We start from the raw sequence: 18,187 nt of genomic DNA on the forward strand, positions 1-18,187 counted from the left end.
TGTTTTTAACACAGCATTTGTTTGAGAGTAGGTGGTTTTCATACATCTAATTAAATGCATGGGTGCTTCGCCAAGCATTATTACATACCTCGGGTCTTTAGCGGCTTGGCACTTATATCTAGCAGAAATCGATCTATAAAATGCCCAGAGAGTCAAATTTTCAAAACATTTTTAAGAAAATTTGAAAATAACAATATAGAATATATTCTGTTGTATTATTTTTCATATATCAAAGAGATGATTCAACAAATGATACAAATGGATTCATTAGTTCCAGCTGAAATTCCTGCTTGCTGTCAAATACATAATAAGCTACCCTTAACACAAGCTACACATTCAGTTAAGGCCAAAAATATTGGCACCCTTGGTAAATATGAGCAAAGAAGGCTGTGAAAAAAATCTGCATTGCTTATACTTTTGATCTCATTCAGAAAATCCTTTAATTGAAGTAAGACAATTGTTCATTATTAAATAAATATTTTTCTCCAAAATTTATAGACCATAATTATTGGCACCCTTTTATTCAATACTTTTGTAACCTCCCTTTGCCAAGATAACAGCTCTGAGTCTTCTCTTATAATGCCTAATGAGGTTGGAGAACACCTGGCAAGGGATCTGATACCATTCATCCATACAGAATCTCTCCAGATCCTTCAAATTCAGAGGTCCACACTGGTGGTCTCTCCTCTTCAGTTCACCCCACAAATGACATCCCATCTCTGGTGTTTGCTGCCAAAAAAGCTCTTTTTTTGTTTCATCTGACCATAGAACCTGGTTGCATTTAAAGTTCCAATAGTGTCTGGCAAACTGAAGATGTTTGAGTTTGTTGTTGGATGAGAGCAGAGCCTTTTTCTCTTGATGTGGAGATGTAGGTGAAGTCTGATATGTTTTTTGTTTTAGACTTTCTGACCCCAAGACCCAAATCATTGCTGTAATTCTCCAGCTGTAATCCTTGGAGATTCTTTGGCCACTTGAACCATCCTCCTAAGTGTCCATGGATACAATATAGACCCACATGCATTTCCAGGTTGATTCTTAAGGTCTCCAGTTGATTGGAACATGTTATGTATTGCCCTGATGGGGAAATTGGCATTTGCAATGCCTTGGCTATTTTCTTATAGCCACTTCCTATTTTGTGAAGATATAACAACCTTTTGCCGCACGTCAGAACTATATTCTTTAGTCCAACCCACTGTGATTGATTGGTAAAAAACAATTTGGTAAAATTGGCAGAATGAGGTCCCCTGTTACAAAGAACCCGAGGAATGCATTTAAGGGTTAATACATGTTATAGACTGCAACACTCGGTCTCCGGAAGTAAAATTCCCATTAATGTTTTCCATAACGAAATTGATTATTAATGAGAACTTATAAACCTTTTAATACAGATTTGCCATGCATATGAATCAATTGCATATGCTTCTGTTGAAGCCATCAATCTACGCTATTTCAACTTCATTTTTTAGAGATCATGTTTATTAGGAAATTCCTGTTAAGAACTACATTACCCATGATCCTGAGGGTGAAAATCCACCAATCAGAGAATCGAAGCAAACAAAGTGCACCAATCACTGCAGTGACAGTCCAATTCAATGATGCAATCAAGTCTTCCTCCCAAGTCTTGTCTTTTTGTCCGACATTCAAATTCACTTTTTTGCTGGTTGTGGTCCTCGAACACTCCTCCACACTCAGGCGGACGACAGCCGCTCCAACACCAGGCGAACCGAGTGAAACCGCCGACCCCAGCGGGTAGAGCAGCGCCTCCGCTTTTCTGGCGGCAAATGGGGACACTCCTCCGCCCCTGGCAGCGGCTCTACCGCTCGGGCGGTCGGAGAGTTTCTTCCCTCCTCCCCTCGGACGGGCGGTCTTCCCTCGACCCCTCCGCGTCTCTGGGGACGGCAGGGCACTCCTCCGCCCCGGCAGCGGCTCCCTCGCTCCAGGCGGTCGGGGTATCCAGTCCCCACTTGCCCCGCGGATGACGGCCGTACCCGCATCCGGGCGGTCGGGCTACTCTGTCCCCTGGCAGATGGCAGCGGCTCCCCTGGGTGGGCGGCAGTGTCGAGGACTCTGCGACGGGCATCCCTCCTCCTTCCCGGTTTCAGCACCAATGTAACACAGTTGAAGGATGGGCAAGGAGGAGGCGAGAACGGCTTGTCAACATAAATATTTTAATGTTTGGTTCATGGCTTTGAGGCGATAAAGGTGACTGGAGACAGCAGTGCCACATAAAGAGAGAGAGTTGCCCGACACCTGAGTGTGTGTCTCTTGTTGGTTCAGTTCTTGATTAAAATATTATTTATACTGTCAAGCCGGTTCTCACCTCCTCCTTTCCGTTGAACTTTGTTAAAGCCACAAAAAACTATTTTTAGATATTACATCATCATTACTTATTTGAGTGTTTATATGTTTTTATAGCATATACATAAGTGTTTATATGCACACCAATAGACTGCTCCAACATGATGTCAATTGTAGGTGAATCCGGATGGCTAATTCTCCTTTCTCTTTGGGATTTTATAATCAGGTAAAATTAGGTCTGTGGTCAATGTTACTTTAAGATACTTGGATGTTTGTTCTACAACATCAATTACACAAACTCATACCTCAAACGTGAATTTTGAAGCTGCTGTGTTTATAACACCCTTATGTGTGTGTATATATATATATATATATATATATATATAAGAAATAGTGTATGTTGCAAGGTGCTAAATAAGGACAACTACAACAAGCATGTTAGCATAGCTGTCTGAGGAACTGGAAAACCATTGTAGTCTCAAGAACTCAAAAGTAATGTTTACCACAGACCGTGACTTGTAAATCTAAAACTGCTGTTATTAAACCCCTTAGGAACACCCTTACAAGTCCACCTGTGGCAAATTCAATTGATTGGACATGATTTGAAAAGTGACACAACATTCTATATAAGGACACAGCTTAAATTCAGCTCACACCTGAAAATGCATATCAGAGGTCAAAGGAAGTGGCTGTAGAGCTCAGAGACAGCATTGTGTTGAGGCACAGATCTGGGGAAGGCTATAACAAATTTTCAGCTGCATTGAAGGTTCCCAAGAGCACAGTGGCCTCCATAACTCTTAAATTAATAAGTTTGGAACAACCATGACTCTTCCTAGAGCTGGCTGGCAGCCAGGGGGAGAAGGGTCTTGGTAAGAGAGATGATCAAGAACCCGATGGTCACTCTGGTTGAGCTCCAGAGATCATGTGTGGAGATGGGAGAAACTTGCAGGACAACCATCACTGCAACTTTCCACCGATCTGGCCTTTATGGCAGAGTGGCCAGACGGAAGTCTTTTCTCAGAGCAAGACACACGAATGCCTGCTTGGAATTTGCAAAAAGCACCTTAAGGACTCTCAGACTGTGAGAAATAAAATACTCCGGTCTGATGAAATGAAGACTGAACAGTTTGGGCTCAATTCCAAGCACCAGGTGCTCATCACCTGCACAATACCATCACAATGGTGAAGCATGGTGGTGGTAGCATCATGCTGTGGGGGTGTTTTTCAGCAGCAGAGACTGGGGGAATGGTCAGGGTTGAAGGAAAGCTGAACAGAGAAAAATATAGAGATATCCTTAACGAAAGCCTGGTCCAGAGCACTCAGGACCTCAGACTGGGCCAAAGGTTCACCTTCCAACAGGACAATGACCTTAAGCACACAGCCAAGACAATGCAAGCGTGGCTTATGGACAACTCTATGAATATCCTTGAGTGGCCCAGCCAGAGCCCAGATTTTAACCCAATCGAACATCTCTGGAGAGATCCAACAGGTCCCAGATGTGCTCAATGGGATTGAGATCCAGGCTCTTTGCTGGCCATGGGCCATGGCATAACACTGACATTCCTGTCTTGCAGGAAATCATGCACAGAATGAGCAATATTGCTGGTGGCACTGTCATGCTGGAGGGTCATGTCAGGACGAGCCTGCAGGAAGGGTACAACATGAGGGAGGATGTCTTCCTTGTAATGCACAGCATTACAGATTGCCTGCAATGACTCAAGTGACACACCGCCCCAGACCATGACAGACCCTCTACCTCCAAATCAATCCCTCTCCAGAGTACAGGCCTCAACGTAACACTCATTCCTTTAATGATAAACGTGAGTCTGTCCATCACCCCTGGTGAGACAAAACCACGACTCATCAGTGAAGAGCACTTTTTGCTCGTCCAGTGGTTTTGTGCCCATAGGTGACGTTGTTGCCGGTGATGTCTGATAAGGACCTGCCTTACAACAGGCTTAAAAGCCCTCAGTCCAGCCTCTCTCAGCCTATTGTGGACAGTCTGAGCACTGATGGAGGGATTGTGCGTTCCTGCAGTAACTCAGGCAGTTGTCGTTGCCATCCTGTACCCGTCCCGCAGGTGTGATATTCAGATGTACTGATTCTGTGCAGGTGTTGTTACACGTGGTCTGCCACTGCGAGGATGATCAGCTGTCCTTCCTGTCTCCCTGTAGTGCTGTCTTAAGGTGCGTACACACTGCCAGCGACATCGCACGCGACAGCGACTCAATACCATTAATTTTCAATGCGAGCACAGCGACTTCCGGCGACACGAGCTGTCGCGACAGTTGGCGCTAGATGTAGGCGTGTCCTGCGATGCGACAAAGTTGAGAAAAGTTCAAATTTGGAGCGACTAACGGAAGCGACAGCCAATAGGAGAGACGACGAGAGAGCTCACGTGATCCTTCTCTCTCTCTCTCTCTCAGCTCCTGTAGTAACGGAAAGATGGATGAAAGGCTAATTCTTGCTGTTAGACATTTTCCAGTGCTCTATGATATGTCTCTTCCCACGTACAAGGACATTTTTAAGAAAAATACTGCGTGGAAAGGTGTATCTGAGATCGCGGGGATTTTGTGGACCCAGACAGACCGGCATTTGCATTTTCGCCGCAGATAAACAGCCGCTATGGCAAACAGCACGCCTGGTTTCTCATTCATCTTTGATATAAAGCATTTTATGTACTGATTCCATTTATATTTAGTCTTTTCCCTCCAAAATGTTTGTTTTTAGTGGCAAGAAAAGAGATTCGCTGTCAACAGCAATGGAATGACATCCGTGAATGTAATTTATAAACGTTACTAGGCAACCAGTAGTGGGAACACCCACTAGCGACTTCACCGCCAGCCACTGGCGACCTGCAGCGATAAAGTCGCTGGCAGTGTGTACGCACCTTTAGGCGTCTCACAGTATAAACATTGCAATTTATTGCCCTGGCCACATCTGCAGTCCTCATGCCTCCATGCAGCATGCCTAAGGCACGTTCACACAGCTGAGCAGGAACCCTAGGCATCTTTCTAGTAGAAAAGTCTCTTCAGTGTCCCAAGTTTTTATAACTGTGACATATTGGTTTTCAGTGGCATTGCATAGATCGCTCTGGATAAAAGCGTCTGCCAAATGCATAAATGTAAAGAAAATACCTTTTGCAACTGTCCACAACAATAGGGTGGACATCACTATTTAATAAATAGGTTTCACATGTGATTCACCAGAGTGCTCTGTATAATATCACCCAAAAAGAGGCTACAGCTTCTGTACATGAGTAATCTACCATTTCGTATATATGTGGTGGGCACATCATTTCCATCTCTTTCATGAGAATGTTGCTTCAACAACTGGCCACAAATAAGATATACATAGAAGTAAACCACAACAAACATAAATAGCTAATGAACCAAGCTGCACTGTGTATACTGATATGCACAAACGATAAAAAAAAAATGGCAGCAAAGACGTTTCAAAAAGGTTTAAGGAAGGAAAAGAACATAAAATAGCATTCACACATTTTTTTGATACTTGAAAACAAGATTTTACATTTAAGACAATGTGAGTGGTGCATGCACTTGCAAAAGTTGCCACTACAATGTTCAGGTGTTGGGGGAATTTGTATGATGTTATATTGTTCTGCATGGTTTTAAACGCATTGCATTGTGGTTGCCAGGGTATTTCTGATAAAAATGCCCACCCTCAAATCTGTATGATGATCTTGTCTCTACATATCACTAGGGTCCCTCCTTCAACATAAAGCTATAGGATTTTATTTGCATGTGTATGATCAAAGGTCAAGAGCAATTGTTTAGAAGAATAAAAGCACACCTCTCCTCAACATGCCACTCAATTTGAGATATCTTAATGCCTGTAACCCCTACTAAAGACAGAGGTCTTCTAAAAGCATTTTAATGCCATGCACAAACCCTATAAATGTGCGGGGAGTCCAGGGACCTTCACAGATTACATACCAACAGTCTTTCCCCCAGAGGCTTTTAATATAAAAGAAAGAGCACAGTACACAAATTGAAAGTGAAAAGATGCAACACTTAGGCACTTGCCATTTAGAGTAATCCTAATCTATGAGGTTGCCAAATATACAAATAAGAAAAAAAATGATCTAGCTGTAAATGCTATATCAATGCAAATTCATGACTGAATAAATGAAAAGAAGTGGTCTTAAATCCAATAAGAAAATTCCTAAAATCGGAGAATTTGCACCTTATTTTAATTTGTAAAACAGCACCGCCTAATAGTAACACCTAAGGTACTGCAGTCATAACAGAGACAACAAACTCTCTGCTGCTTTAAAAAAAATAAAGATTTGTGTTAAATATGCAGCATTGGTGATAAAGCCTTTGAAGTCTACTGACAAAAACACCTATTAAAAGGAATGTTCACCAAAAAATTACAATTCTGTCATCATTTACTCACTCTCATGTTGTACCAAGCCTGTATAACGTCTTCTGTGGACCACAAAAGGTTCTTTTATGCAGAATGTTAGGGACTGACAGCTTCACCTTTCATTGCATTGTTTTTTCCATGCAGTGTAAGTGAATGGTGACTGAGTCTGAACTTCTGCCGAACATCTCCTTTTGTGTTCCACGGATAAAAAAGTAGATGAGTAAATGATGGCAAAATGTTCCTTTTTGGGTGAACTATCCATTTAACAGTTACTGACCAGCTAATGGACTGATTCTCATTTGGTTTTAAGGCAAACAAGAATCTCTCAGTCTGTGGTTGTGCGGCGATACCAGAAACGAGCTCTGAAGTCATCGCTGCAGGTCATGAAGCCTGGGTTGGTGGGCGAGTGAACGATACAGCGCACTATGTTATTGTGACCCAAGGAGAGCAAGTTCTTCCTCTCAGCAGTTCTTGAATCCCAGCAGCACAGGCTGATGGTTCGCTCATCCGGCAGTAACACGTAGTCCTCTGTGTGGTTAAAGACACCCCGAGTGCGGTGTGTTTGTCGCCCACTGAGCCCTGCACCTACAAAACAGGAAAGACAATGAGGGTGATCTGGTAGAAGAGCATGCAAGCATTAACCATGAAAATATGTGGCTTGATGACAGAAATGGTATTTAAAACTTATGAGTCAAGGTTGTAATTTTGGTTTATTGACACCAAATCTACCAGTGGTATTTTCAAGAAAGCAAAATGACAGAGAAACTAAATGATGTCATGGACCTTTTCTGTTAATGAAATACTTGGTTGCCCTTAATAATAGTCATATTGTCCAAATAGATTTATTTTTAATCTACATTTAGTATATTAAAATACAGACGTTATGTACCGTCTCACCAATTTTACTAGTCGGTTTGCAGCGTCATAAATGCTGCGTTTAAAAGTAGTCGAACTGTTGTGCTTTGCCCAGCTTTTGAGAGAATGTCCCGTGTGAATGGCTCTCATTCTGTGGCAGCACTGCTTGTGAGGCTTGTCGAGGTGTGCCGACTGCCCCCTGCTGATGCGGCTCATAAAAACATGAAATTACACATAGCCTACTTCAAGCTTGTATTGCGACATAGGTTAGAAAAAAACATACTTCTATTACGGAATTTACATGTCAGGAAGGCATGATTAATTGTTAATTTTAAACACATTTTTTTAATTAATTACTTGCACTAAATAAATGTGTTCAATCGACAGTTAAAATTGATGTGAACATACATAGGAAAGTGTATATTTTAGGTGCCAGGACTGTTTAATTCACCATTTTTCTTCTCTAGTTCAATATACATGTTCAAATGTACAATGTATGTACAGATGTACAAAAGTTCTATATAGTCTCTCAGTTACCATGAGGTAATAAAATACAATTAGAATTACTTACAAATTGGCAAAAATGCTGTTTAAAATTGTTTAAGATTAAGTATAGTATATCACACTGCTGGATATGTCATATTCTTAATAGTATTTTGTGCCATCTATCCTTGCACCAATGACTATTATTTACTAATATATAAGACCAGCATAACACATATTACAAAACAGGATTTTTGGGTCAGGACATTTCTGATCTTCTGAAAGTTGTCCGAGGTATGCTGTGTCCATGGTCTCCAACAGTAGAGTTTTATTACCGTAAAACCTGACTCACTGTAGTAAATCCTTTAACGGTTTCCCTTACCCAAGAGAAATGTCTAAGGGATTATGTGCAACACCCTCCAGTCACTCCTGTAGGTAAGGGGGAAATCACGCTTTAAGTGTTATACTTAAATGGAAAAACTTGTTTTGTGCAACCAGGCAGTGGTCCTGGAGGCTGATTGGTCAAAATTAGAGGTACATATAAACCCTTTATCAGGTGAATATATAGGCTTTAAAATGCTTAATTTAGTATATAGACTACAGAGCATTGTAACAGAGACAATTTTCTGTAATTTCTAAATAAAAGTCCTAGAGTTGTCTAGAGTTAAAAGTCCCTCAATATGCATTTGTTCAGTTTATTATTCAGGTTTTGGTCAAACAATAAACTGCATTTGGGATTTTATTAATTTTGGACTTGTAGCATCTCGTCTGTACCCGTTATAGTAAGGAAAGCCTACGGTTTTATTTTTAAATCAATCGACAGATTAATCGGTTATCAGTCTTGTCAATCAACTTAGTTATCGGTAAAATCCAATATCAGTCGACCTCTAGTCAAAATTACATTTTAAAATTAAAACATGTGTCCTTAATATTTGTATTATGCAAATTCTATAACAGTAAATAGTTTTATAAATGCAACATAAGACACCCAAGGCCTTATATAGTATATAATATTATTTACACTCCAATGTAAAAGCTCTTTAGCTATAACTATATTCCACAATATAGCAAGACCTCTTGTACTTTAAATAAAAAATAAATAGAGTATTAATTCTCTTCAATTGAAAAACTGGCTACTGTACTTCTATTGTTTTTTTCCTAAAATCCATACAAACACTATTCACTGAAATGTTTTTGTATCTCCGCAAAACAAATTTAAAATGTTTATATTTCCTCCTTGTTCATTGGCATTAACTAGTCAAATCCTTCTCGTGCTTCTCCCTTACACCGACTCATTATAGGATGCACGCCCTTCAGCTCTCACAGCAACGCAAACGGACGTACACAAGAGCATAATGCAAGTTTTCAGTGCAATCAGGGTAAATAATATGATTTAATATACGTAAATCCATAAAAGGTATTAATTGTAACAACTGGAAGTCATTAACTGTAATGTGATTACAAGAATTTAAAATATAATCAGTAAAATTACTTTTGACTAAACAAAACAGTGTTCTTAATCTTCTCTTTAATATAATGCATAATCTAACCCCAGCTATAATATCCTAATCTTACCTGTGTACTTTACCAAAGTCCTGCCTGTGGAAATTTCCCACAGTTTGGCGACAGAATCCTTTCCACATGAGAGAATATATTTGGAGTTCTTGGAGAAGACGACCGAACAGACCTCAGCGCCGTCATGAGCTTTCTCAAAAGTGGTCACACATCGGTTAGACACTCCGTCCCACAGTTTGATGCTACCATCTTTGCTGCAGGTGACGTAGGTGTTGGCGCTGGGATTGTAACAGACTCCGCAGATGGTGTCTGTGTGTTGATCTAGAGGGTTGCAGGACACGAAACACTGGAAAGTGTTGACGTCGTATAGGCGCAGAGTAGGGTGCTGCGTGCCCACCAGTAAGAAATCCCCAGAGGGGTGGAAGGAGATGGAGCGCAACATTTCAGCTTCCTGTGGAAAAGGAAGAAAGATTGTACCAAAGAAATCCAGAGAGGTGCAAACGTCTCAAATACAGTAAAAATAAAGGGCCAAACATGCCCTTTTTAATATTAGAAAGTCATGTCAAAAAAAATGTCCAACTCTTACTATGGCGCCAAGTACGGCGCCCTATAGAGGACAGGGAGGGAATCTATTTTCTGAAATAGATTTGCGTTCTCTCACAAAAAGTTTTGCCTTCCCTAACAATAGCTCTACCCATCCCAATTAACCCTGGTATTACTCCAGTAACCGTATTTTAACCATTTTTGTGGTAAAACCTTGCAAAACTTTGGTGGCGTAGTGGGCTAAAGCACATAACTATTAATCAGAAGGTCACTGGTTCGATCCCCACAGCCACCACCATTGTGTCCTTGAGCAAGGCACTTAACTCCAGGTTGCTCCGGGGGGATTGTCCCTGTAATAAGTGCACTGTAAGTCGCTTTGGATAAAAGCATCTGCCAAATGCAGAAATGAAATGTAAATTTTTTTAAAAAAACACAGGTACGTTTTACTATAGTAACAACCATGGTTGCATGTACCAAATTCTTTCCACAAAAAATGGTTACTACATTTTTACTATAGTAAAGCTTGCCCAAGGGCATGTTTTTTGGAGAAACTGTGGTTTTAAAATTATGGTAATTGGACCACAAATTACGATGATGTTCCTATAGTAAAACTTTAACAACCATGTATGTTTTGGTAGAAACTATTTATGATTTTTATTACCATAGTTTTGGTTTTCCTGCATCATTACTATGGATTGACCACAAATATCCTGCCATGGACACCATGCCTGTTTCATGTATTCTGTATAGTAGACTCATGAACAGATGTTAACCCGTTCTTATGATTCCTTCAAGTCTTAAGCTATCACTCTAGGATTCATTGTTCCCTCACTGAGCATTCTGCAATATATATATATATCCCATAATATAACAATGCTGTGGCAGGGCGGAGGGCGGGGCCGGGTCGTGATCCTACACACCCGGTCCCGTATTAGGCTAATCGAGCCTCCGAGAGGGATAAAGGTCGACTGCAGAGGATCGTGCGGGAGAGAGAGAGATCGTTTACGGACATGTCCGTCATATGTGTTTGTCTTTTGTTTATTATTAAAATATCATTTATATTATCAAGCCGGTTCTCGCCTCCTCCTTTCCATTGATCCCTTTACAAATGCAAATCCACTTTTTTCAGTTATATTTTAAATCTTTTTGCCTTGATCCGGCGCCTGTTGAAGTAGTGTTGTATGTGCGTACATTTCTCCTTTCCCAACAATGCCAAGGCTATGGGTTCAATTCCCAAGGCATGCATGAACTGATACTAAGTAAAGCTTGAACGCAATCCAAGTCGTTCTGCATATAAGCATCTGCCAAATGCATAAAAATGTACATGTAAAATCCTTACGTACACTTAAAATGCATTTTGCGGCATTCAGATATGTATCAGAGCGTTATACCTGTATGTGTTTGAAGGCTCTTTTTGCGGAAGGCTTTGAATAATCAAAGAGTTTGAGGGTGTAATCACGGGAGCCGGAGGCCAGGATCTGCTCGGTTGGGTGAAAAGACAGACAGGTGACTTCATCCACGTGATCATACAATGTTCTGATTACAGGGTGGTTCTCCATGTTCTGCTGGGCCGTTTCATTCATCATCACCTAAATAGACCAAAAGACGTACGTTCATTCATTCTCCTGAGCTTCGGATGACCAGCATTCTACAGTAGTTGTCGAAATACATCTTTTTCCAATGTTGATGCCAATATTTAGAGAGAATGGTAGCATAATGTCCAATAAAATGCCCATGTAAATGATATACATCCAGCTATCATTTAATACATATTAGACATCTGCAGTATAATTATATGGTAGTAGAATGCCCTAAGCATAGTATTTAGACAAACATGTGAGTGGAGAAAGCTGAAGTTAGATAGCTTGCCAATATTCAAAAACTAGGCAACTTTTAAAAGAAACATCCTGTTTAGTATTAGTTGATTACATTGTACACACCATGTCCTAAAAGCAGCAGAATCCAACATTTAAATGTTACATTTAGGGGACGGTGGCACTGCTCTCACCTCTAGTGGCATGGCGCTTTTGGCCAACATGCGTTCCGTGTCCAGGATCTTAATCGAGGCATCGGCAGAGCCCGTCGCAATGAGCTGCCCATCGCGGCTATAGGTTGCGACACGACATGGACCCTTATGGGACGTCACATAGCAGGTCTCGTACTCTGATGCTTCTGGGGACATGGTCTGTACATCCGCATCAAACTCTAGGTCAATGCCCACACCAGGCGCCACAGTATCCGAGCGACCAATAGCATATTGGACAGCGCTGTCATCATTCTCCATTCCTAAAAAAAAAATAATAAAAAAAAAGAAAAACAGATGCAGATTTACATGTTTGGGTCCAGACAGAGACGTGTATATATAATGTCTTACAATACTGACTGAATTATAATATTTAAACAAAATGGTCAAACTGGAATTGCACTGTGCAATCACTCGAGTTTTACAAAAGTATGTTGAATACCACAAAAAATTATTTTGACTCGTCCCACATTTTCTTAAAAAAACAAAATCGAGGTTACAGTGAGGCACTTACAATGGAAGTGAATGGGCTTAATTTTTGGAGGGTTGAAATTAATTAAGGTGAAGCTTATAATTTTACAAAAGCACCTTAGATTGTTCTATCAAAACTTGTGTAACGTTTGGGATTTACATTTATGCATTTGGCAGACGCTTTTATCCAAAGCGACTCACAGTGCACATATTACAGGGACAATCCCCCCAGAGCAACCTGGAGTTAAGTGCCTTACTCAAGGACACAATGGTGGTGGCTGTGGGGATCGAACCAGCGACCTTCTGATTAACAGTAATGTGCTTTAGTCCACTACTCCACCACCATTTCTATGGACCTTTTATTTAAAGGTTTGACATTCGTTTTAGCATTTATGGTGTTGCGACGTCATGGCAACAAACACACAGAAAAGGTTAGTAGGCGATTTCATCACACCACAATCGTGTTAACGTGCATATTGTTTGTCTTGTGGCGAATCGCTAATTTTGAAACGGTGAGTATTTTAACGTTTACAGATTGGCCCCATTCACTTTCATTGTGAGGGCCTTAGTGTAACCCAGATTTTTGCTTTATTTGAAAGAAAAGGAGGGACAAGTGACAAAAGATATCTCTTATCAAACAGGTAAATGGCTCTTTTAACTGCAATGCAAGACTTCCATTTCTACATTTAGTGCTACGATTGTTCCCATTCACATGTATACAAGTGACTTATCTATCCTTATTATGTCTAGTCTGGCTATACCCGTCTTAGCCAGCTGCATGAGCTGCTCGGATGGAGACACCACACTCTGGGGCTTGACCTCATTGATCAGGCTATTGGCGATGGTGGTGTAGCCATCATACAGTAGCTGGCTGATGATCAGACTGTACAGGTGCTGTCTGTCCCTCAACGTGGGCTTGGGCCGGAACATCACTGCTGATTATTGCCTGCAAGAGCATGCAGTACAATTAAGATTCATTTAAACTTGTTTGTTTATTTAAACCCCTAGTGAGGTGCCACCTAGACAGCATGCTTGTACTATAATATCAGCACTCTAAAAATATTTTCTAGCTATGAAGCATTCAAATAAAAAGCATGTATGTTTGGTCACTATGATAGAAGTATTCTTAAAAATGCTGTCTAGGTAGGCAGCATTAAGACAGAATTTTGGGCATAATAATGTGCTTTCTATGTAGAGAGCATATACCTAAACAGCATAATAATATGCTTTCTATGTAGGCAGCATGTACCTAAACAACATGCTTGGGCACCATTAAAGAGACACCATTTTAGTGTTAAAAAATAATGCTGTCTAGGAAGGCAGCTCACAAGGTTTTGATATACAGGCATTGATTGTACGTTTGCCGTTCATATGTGCAACTGCGTTTCATATTTAAAGTTAGTTTTTGTCTGTTTCTGAAATATGCATTAAAAAAGTAACAACTGCTACATTAGCAGAAATTCGTTCATTCAAAGATGTAGAAAATAAACAACTTACCACAGTTAATCTCTACTTGCATGCGTGCGCGTGCGTCTTCTTCTGTTTGGCGGATCGCAACATTACATTGCATTACCGCCACCTGCTGTTCTCCTCTCAAACACCCCCCCTCCCCCTATCAGAGCCTCCGCCTATCAGAGCCTCCGCCTATCAGAGCCTCCGCCTATCAGAGCCTCCGCCTATCAGAGCCTCCGCCTATCAGAGCCTCCGCCTCTAGCCCTTCACAGTCCGGAGGGAGATGTGGATTGTGGAAACGTTAATAATATTTATATACACCCAAAATATGTACATTTGGCTTTTTCGAAAGGAAATTGGTACTTTAATTCACCAAAGTGGCATTCAACTGATCACAATGTATAGTCAGGACATTACTGATGTAAAAAAACAACACCATCACTATTTAAAAAAAAATAAAAAAAAACATTTTTGATCAAATCTAGACTTCCAGCAGCCATCACTTCATCGCCTTATCCTTGAGTAATCATGCTAAATTGCTAATTTGGTACTAGAAAATCACTTGCCATTATATCAAACACAATCGAAATCTATTTGGTTCATTAAATGAAGCTTAGTATTGTCTTTGTGTTTGTTTTTGAGTTGCCACAGTATGCAATAGACTGGCATGTCTTAAGGTCAATATTAGGTCAAAAATGGAAAATAAAAAGAAACAGCTTTCTCTAGAAACTCGTCAGTCAATCATTGTTTTGAGGAATGAAGGCTATACAATGCTTGAAACTGACAAAAAACTGGGGATTTTATACAAAGGTGTAACTACAGTCTTCAAAGACAAAGGAAAACTGTCTCTAACAAGGACAGAAAGAGATGCGGAAGACCCAGATGTACAACTAAACAAGAGGATAAGTACATCAGAGCCTCTAGTTTGAGAAATAAATGCCTCACATGTCCTCCGCTGACAGCTTCATTGAATTCTACCCGCTCAACACCAGTTTCATGTACAACAGTAAAGAGAAGACTCAGGGTTGCCTTATGGGAAGAATTGCAAAGAAAAAGCCACTTTTGAAACAGAAAAACAAAAAAGAAGTGTAGTGGTTCTAGCTTATTTGGTGCCCAGGGCGAAACCCGCTTCAACACGCCCCCAAAGGTTGGGTTTGGGGGGATCTGCCGCCTCATGCCCCCCCATACCAATTTCTTTCCATAAGTGGAAAATCTGTACATTATTCCAAACTTTTGGCCACCAGTGTATATATTTAAAATATTTATCATTCTGTGACCTTACAAATGAGGTATACACAACAAACCAGCTGTTTAAGATGAACATACAAATGTAAGAAAGAGATGAACTGGTGCATTAGTGAAATCCTGTAAACATCCCTCGACAAACAAACAGCATAGTGTCATCTCTTTTTCCCATGTTTAATGTATGTACAAGCTTTACATTTCCTCTGCAGGTCTTCATTACAAGAACACTGAGCAATCCTGGCACTGTTCTGACTTGCATGAGTGCTTGCATTTCACCTTCAATGCATACAGGTAATTAGATGTTGATTGAAAGCTGTCAATAATTTGTATTCCTTGCAAGATGCATATACATTTTTATTCTCTTTGTCTTGGTATTTGGAAAGTTCATTGAGCAAGCCTAAAGCAGAAGGATTAGTGACAGACGTTTCACTAGGTAGCTTGAAACATCAGAAATATTAGCAGTCTCATCCCCTTCTGGCAACATTTTATTTTTTTTATTCATTTGGAGGCAAAATCTTTACCCTGTTTTAAGGTGAATCAGATGAAATCCAGGTTGGCTGCTTATACAATTAAACAAAATGCATATTATTGTTATGCAACAGGTTTATTCTGTTATTTCTATCAATGTTCTTCTTGCCTGCAAATTATAAATAGAACTTCATATTTGCGGTCTTTTAAAAAAAATAAAAATAAATTAAAGAGTTCAGAACCTATTTAAGTCTCTTCTTTTAAAAGAAACAAATGTCAAACTTTAAAAAAAAAAAATATTTTCTATATATATGATACAAGTATTTAGCATTTGCTCCATGTTGTAGAAGGCTTCAGCTCAAGACGTCCAAGTGTTTCAAAGTCATAGTGCAGAACACTGGCTGTTTCTGTGTCTGCAGGAGTAAAGTATGTCTATGGCTAATCTTTTTTAGTTGCAGTTCACTGTTCATGTCATTAGGGGGCCTCCGGGCGTTGGCCACCTGCTTATGTCAATTATCCTCAGACTCCTCCTCAGCCTCTCGTAACCAGGTGAAGAAGGCGGTGACAGACTTTAGCGCTACACCTTTGCCCTGCTGTTCCCCAGGGTCTTTACTTGTTTCCCATTTGTAGAAAGCCTCCTCCGAAATAACGTCCTCATCGTAAAGACAGTCGAAGAACATTCGGAGTAGATCTAAAGAATGGAAATTAAAATCAAAGAAATCTTTATTCAGCTTTAGCAATCTTGATATTGTCAAATATCATCATAACCAGAAAATGTTGTTGGACGCTTGGTTTCTATTTCAGTGGTGTCACGCTGAGTGGCCCTCGAAAAGTGAAATCTCACTGGTTCAAATATCCCGCTCCACATAACCAGTGTTGAGTATAATCTGAGAATTATGTTTGCTTGAGAAAATAAAATACTTGGCTATCTGGTTGTCTTAAGCCCAAGGTATGCTTCAATTTTGACGTGAACGCTCAGTGTATGCGTACAGTTGAAGGCGAGCCTTTCAGAGTAAACTCCACCTGTAACAGTGCGCACATACACATGAGGTTGGCGCATGCGTGCTACGACTGCTATAAGACACTGGACTATTTCTCTTCAAGAGTTTTTGACCCATAAATATATCTTTATATTCCTTTTAGGTATCTCCTGACCTCCTCACACACGCTCTCCTGATGTGCACATCTACTGCTGTAGTTTTTACCTTCGTCTCCTGTTATTTACTGGTGATTGTATCTTCTTCTAGCACTTCTTCATGACAGCAATGACTCAAAGTGTTGAGTGTTGCCACCTTGTGGACCAACTAATTTGTGCAAATAATTCCAGGCGCATTCTGTGCATTCAAAAAGCGTGGTTAGAAAAATCAGGCTGTGCTCCTTCAGTGCTTGCGTAGTTTGCTGATGACAGAATTGTCATGTGTCTTGTACGCGGATGATCAGCGTCTACAGGTCATACTTTGAGCTTTACCGTAAGGTCGGTAAAACCATAACCTCAGGCTTTAAAAACTTTTGCAAACTTTCAGGCCAGGCTTTTTCAAGCCAACATCAAAGTTTGTGTTGACCTATTTAGATAATCACTGTAATCCAATTAGCAGCGCATTACATATAAAGCGTAGCGCATTACATTTCAAATTCTTGTAATCAGATTATAGTTACTGACTTACAATTACGTTATTATGTACATCTGTTTGCAGTTTGTGACAGCTTCAGGATGTGCACTTGCTAACGAGTCAACAAACAAGGAGGAAATACTGGATAGACAATATTTAAAATTTGTTGCGCAGAAAAAAACAAATGCTTTTCTGTTTTAATTTAAATTAGTAATGTGATTACTTTTTTTATGAAGTAAATCAGTAAAGTCAGTAATCCGATTACAATTTAGAGTGGTAATTATCTGCAGTGAATAGTTTTTTGTTTTTTGTAATTTAACCAACACTGCACATACCTGTATATAAAAAAATCAAATATGTTCTGTTCGTACAAAGGGGCGGTCACACTAGGCATTGAGCATGCACAATAGTTTCGTACAATGCAATGGAACAGGATATGATGTCACGTGGGAGGTCTTCTGGTCTAAGTAAATAATAGATCACAAAAACAAATAATATTATATAAAAAATTTTTTATATATTGTCTACTCACTTTCCTGCAACAATAAATCTCACAGCTTTGAAATAAGTATCATTTGAATTGAGCCAAGAGGTCAGCATGTGACATTCAGTCTCCTATTGGTAGCGTGTTCTCTTGTTTTATGAATTCACAGTTCAGAGGTCACCAAGCTTGAACATTCTACACATGCATTTCCGCTCTGCTGCATTTGGATGCGTTTGAATGGGAGTGAATAGTGCGCAAAGTGTAGTGTGTCCGCCCCTTAATGCAATGTTCCAGTTTTCCTTTAAGTGTGGATGGACAAATTAGTTGTTGCTTGGTTAGGACATGATTTTA

The 18,187-nt window shown here is 40.1% G+C and overlaps 2 protein-coding genes across 2 annotated transcripts in view; both read right to left on the bottom strand.

Moving 5' to 3' along the window:
• Positions 1-5,807: 5,807 nt before the first annotated feature.
• LOC127632927 (cleavage stimulation factor subunit 1) lies at positions 5,808-14,152 on the bottom strand. Its single transcript, XM_052111771.1, has 6 exons — positions 14,075-14,152; positions 13,339-13,523; positions 12,092-12,369; positions 11,475-11,672; positions 9,601-9,991; positions 5,808-7,272 (listed from the first exon to the last, which is right to left on the bottom strand). Exons 2-6 carry the CDS (start codon positions 13,505-13,507, stop codon positions 7,013-7,015), a joined length of 1,296 nt encoding a protein of 431 aa, XP_051967731.1. The 5' UTR covers positions 13,508-13,523; positions 14,075-14,152; the 3' UTR covers positions 5,808-7,012.
• A 1,248-nt stretch (positions 14,153-15,400) lies between these two features.
• LOC127632780 (eukaryotic translation initiation factor 4 gamma 3-like) overlaps positions 15,401-18,187 on the bottom strand; it is an 82,240-nt gene continuing 79,453 nt past the window's right edge. Inside the window, exon 34 of the mRNA XM_052111544.1 lies at positions 15,401-16,433. Within this exon, the coding sequence (XP_051967504.1) occupies positions 16,252-16,433 (182 nt within the window). The 3' untranslated portion in view covers positions 15,401-16,251. The remainder of the gene's footprint in view (positions 16,434-18,187) is intronic.

Source organism: Xyrauchen texanus, chromosome 39, assembly GCF_025860055.1.
Source record: "Xyrauchen texanus isolate HMW12.3.18 chromosome 39, RBS_HiC_50CHRs, whole genome shotgun sequence".
NCBI lineage: Eukaryota > Metazoa > Chordata > Actinopteri > Cypriniformes > Catostomidae > Xyrauchen > Xyrauchen texanus.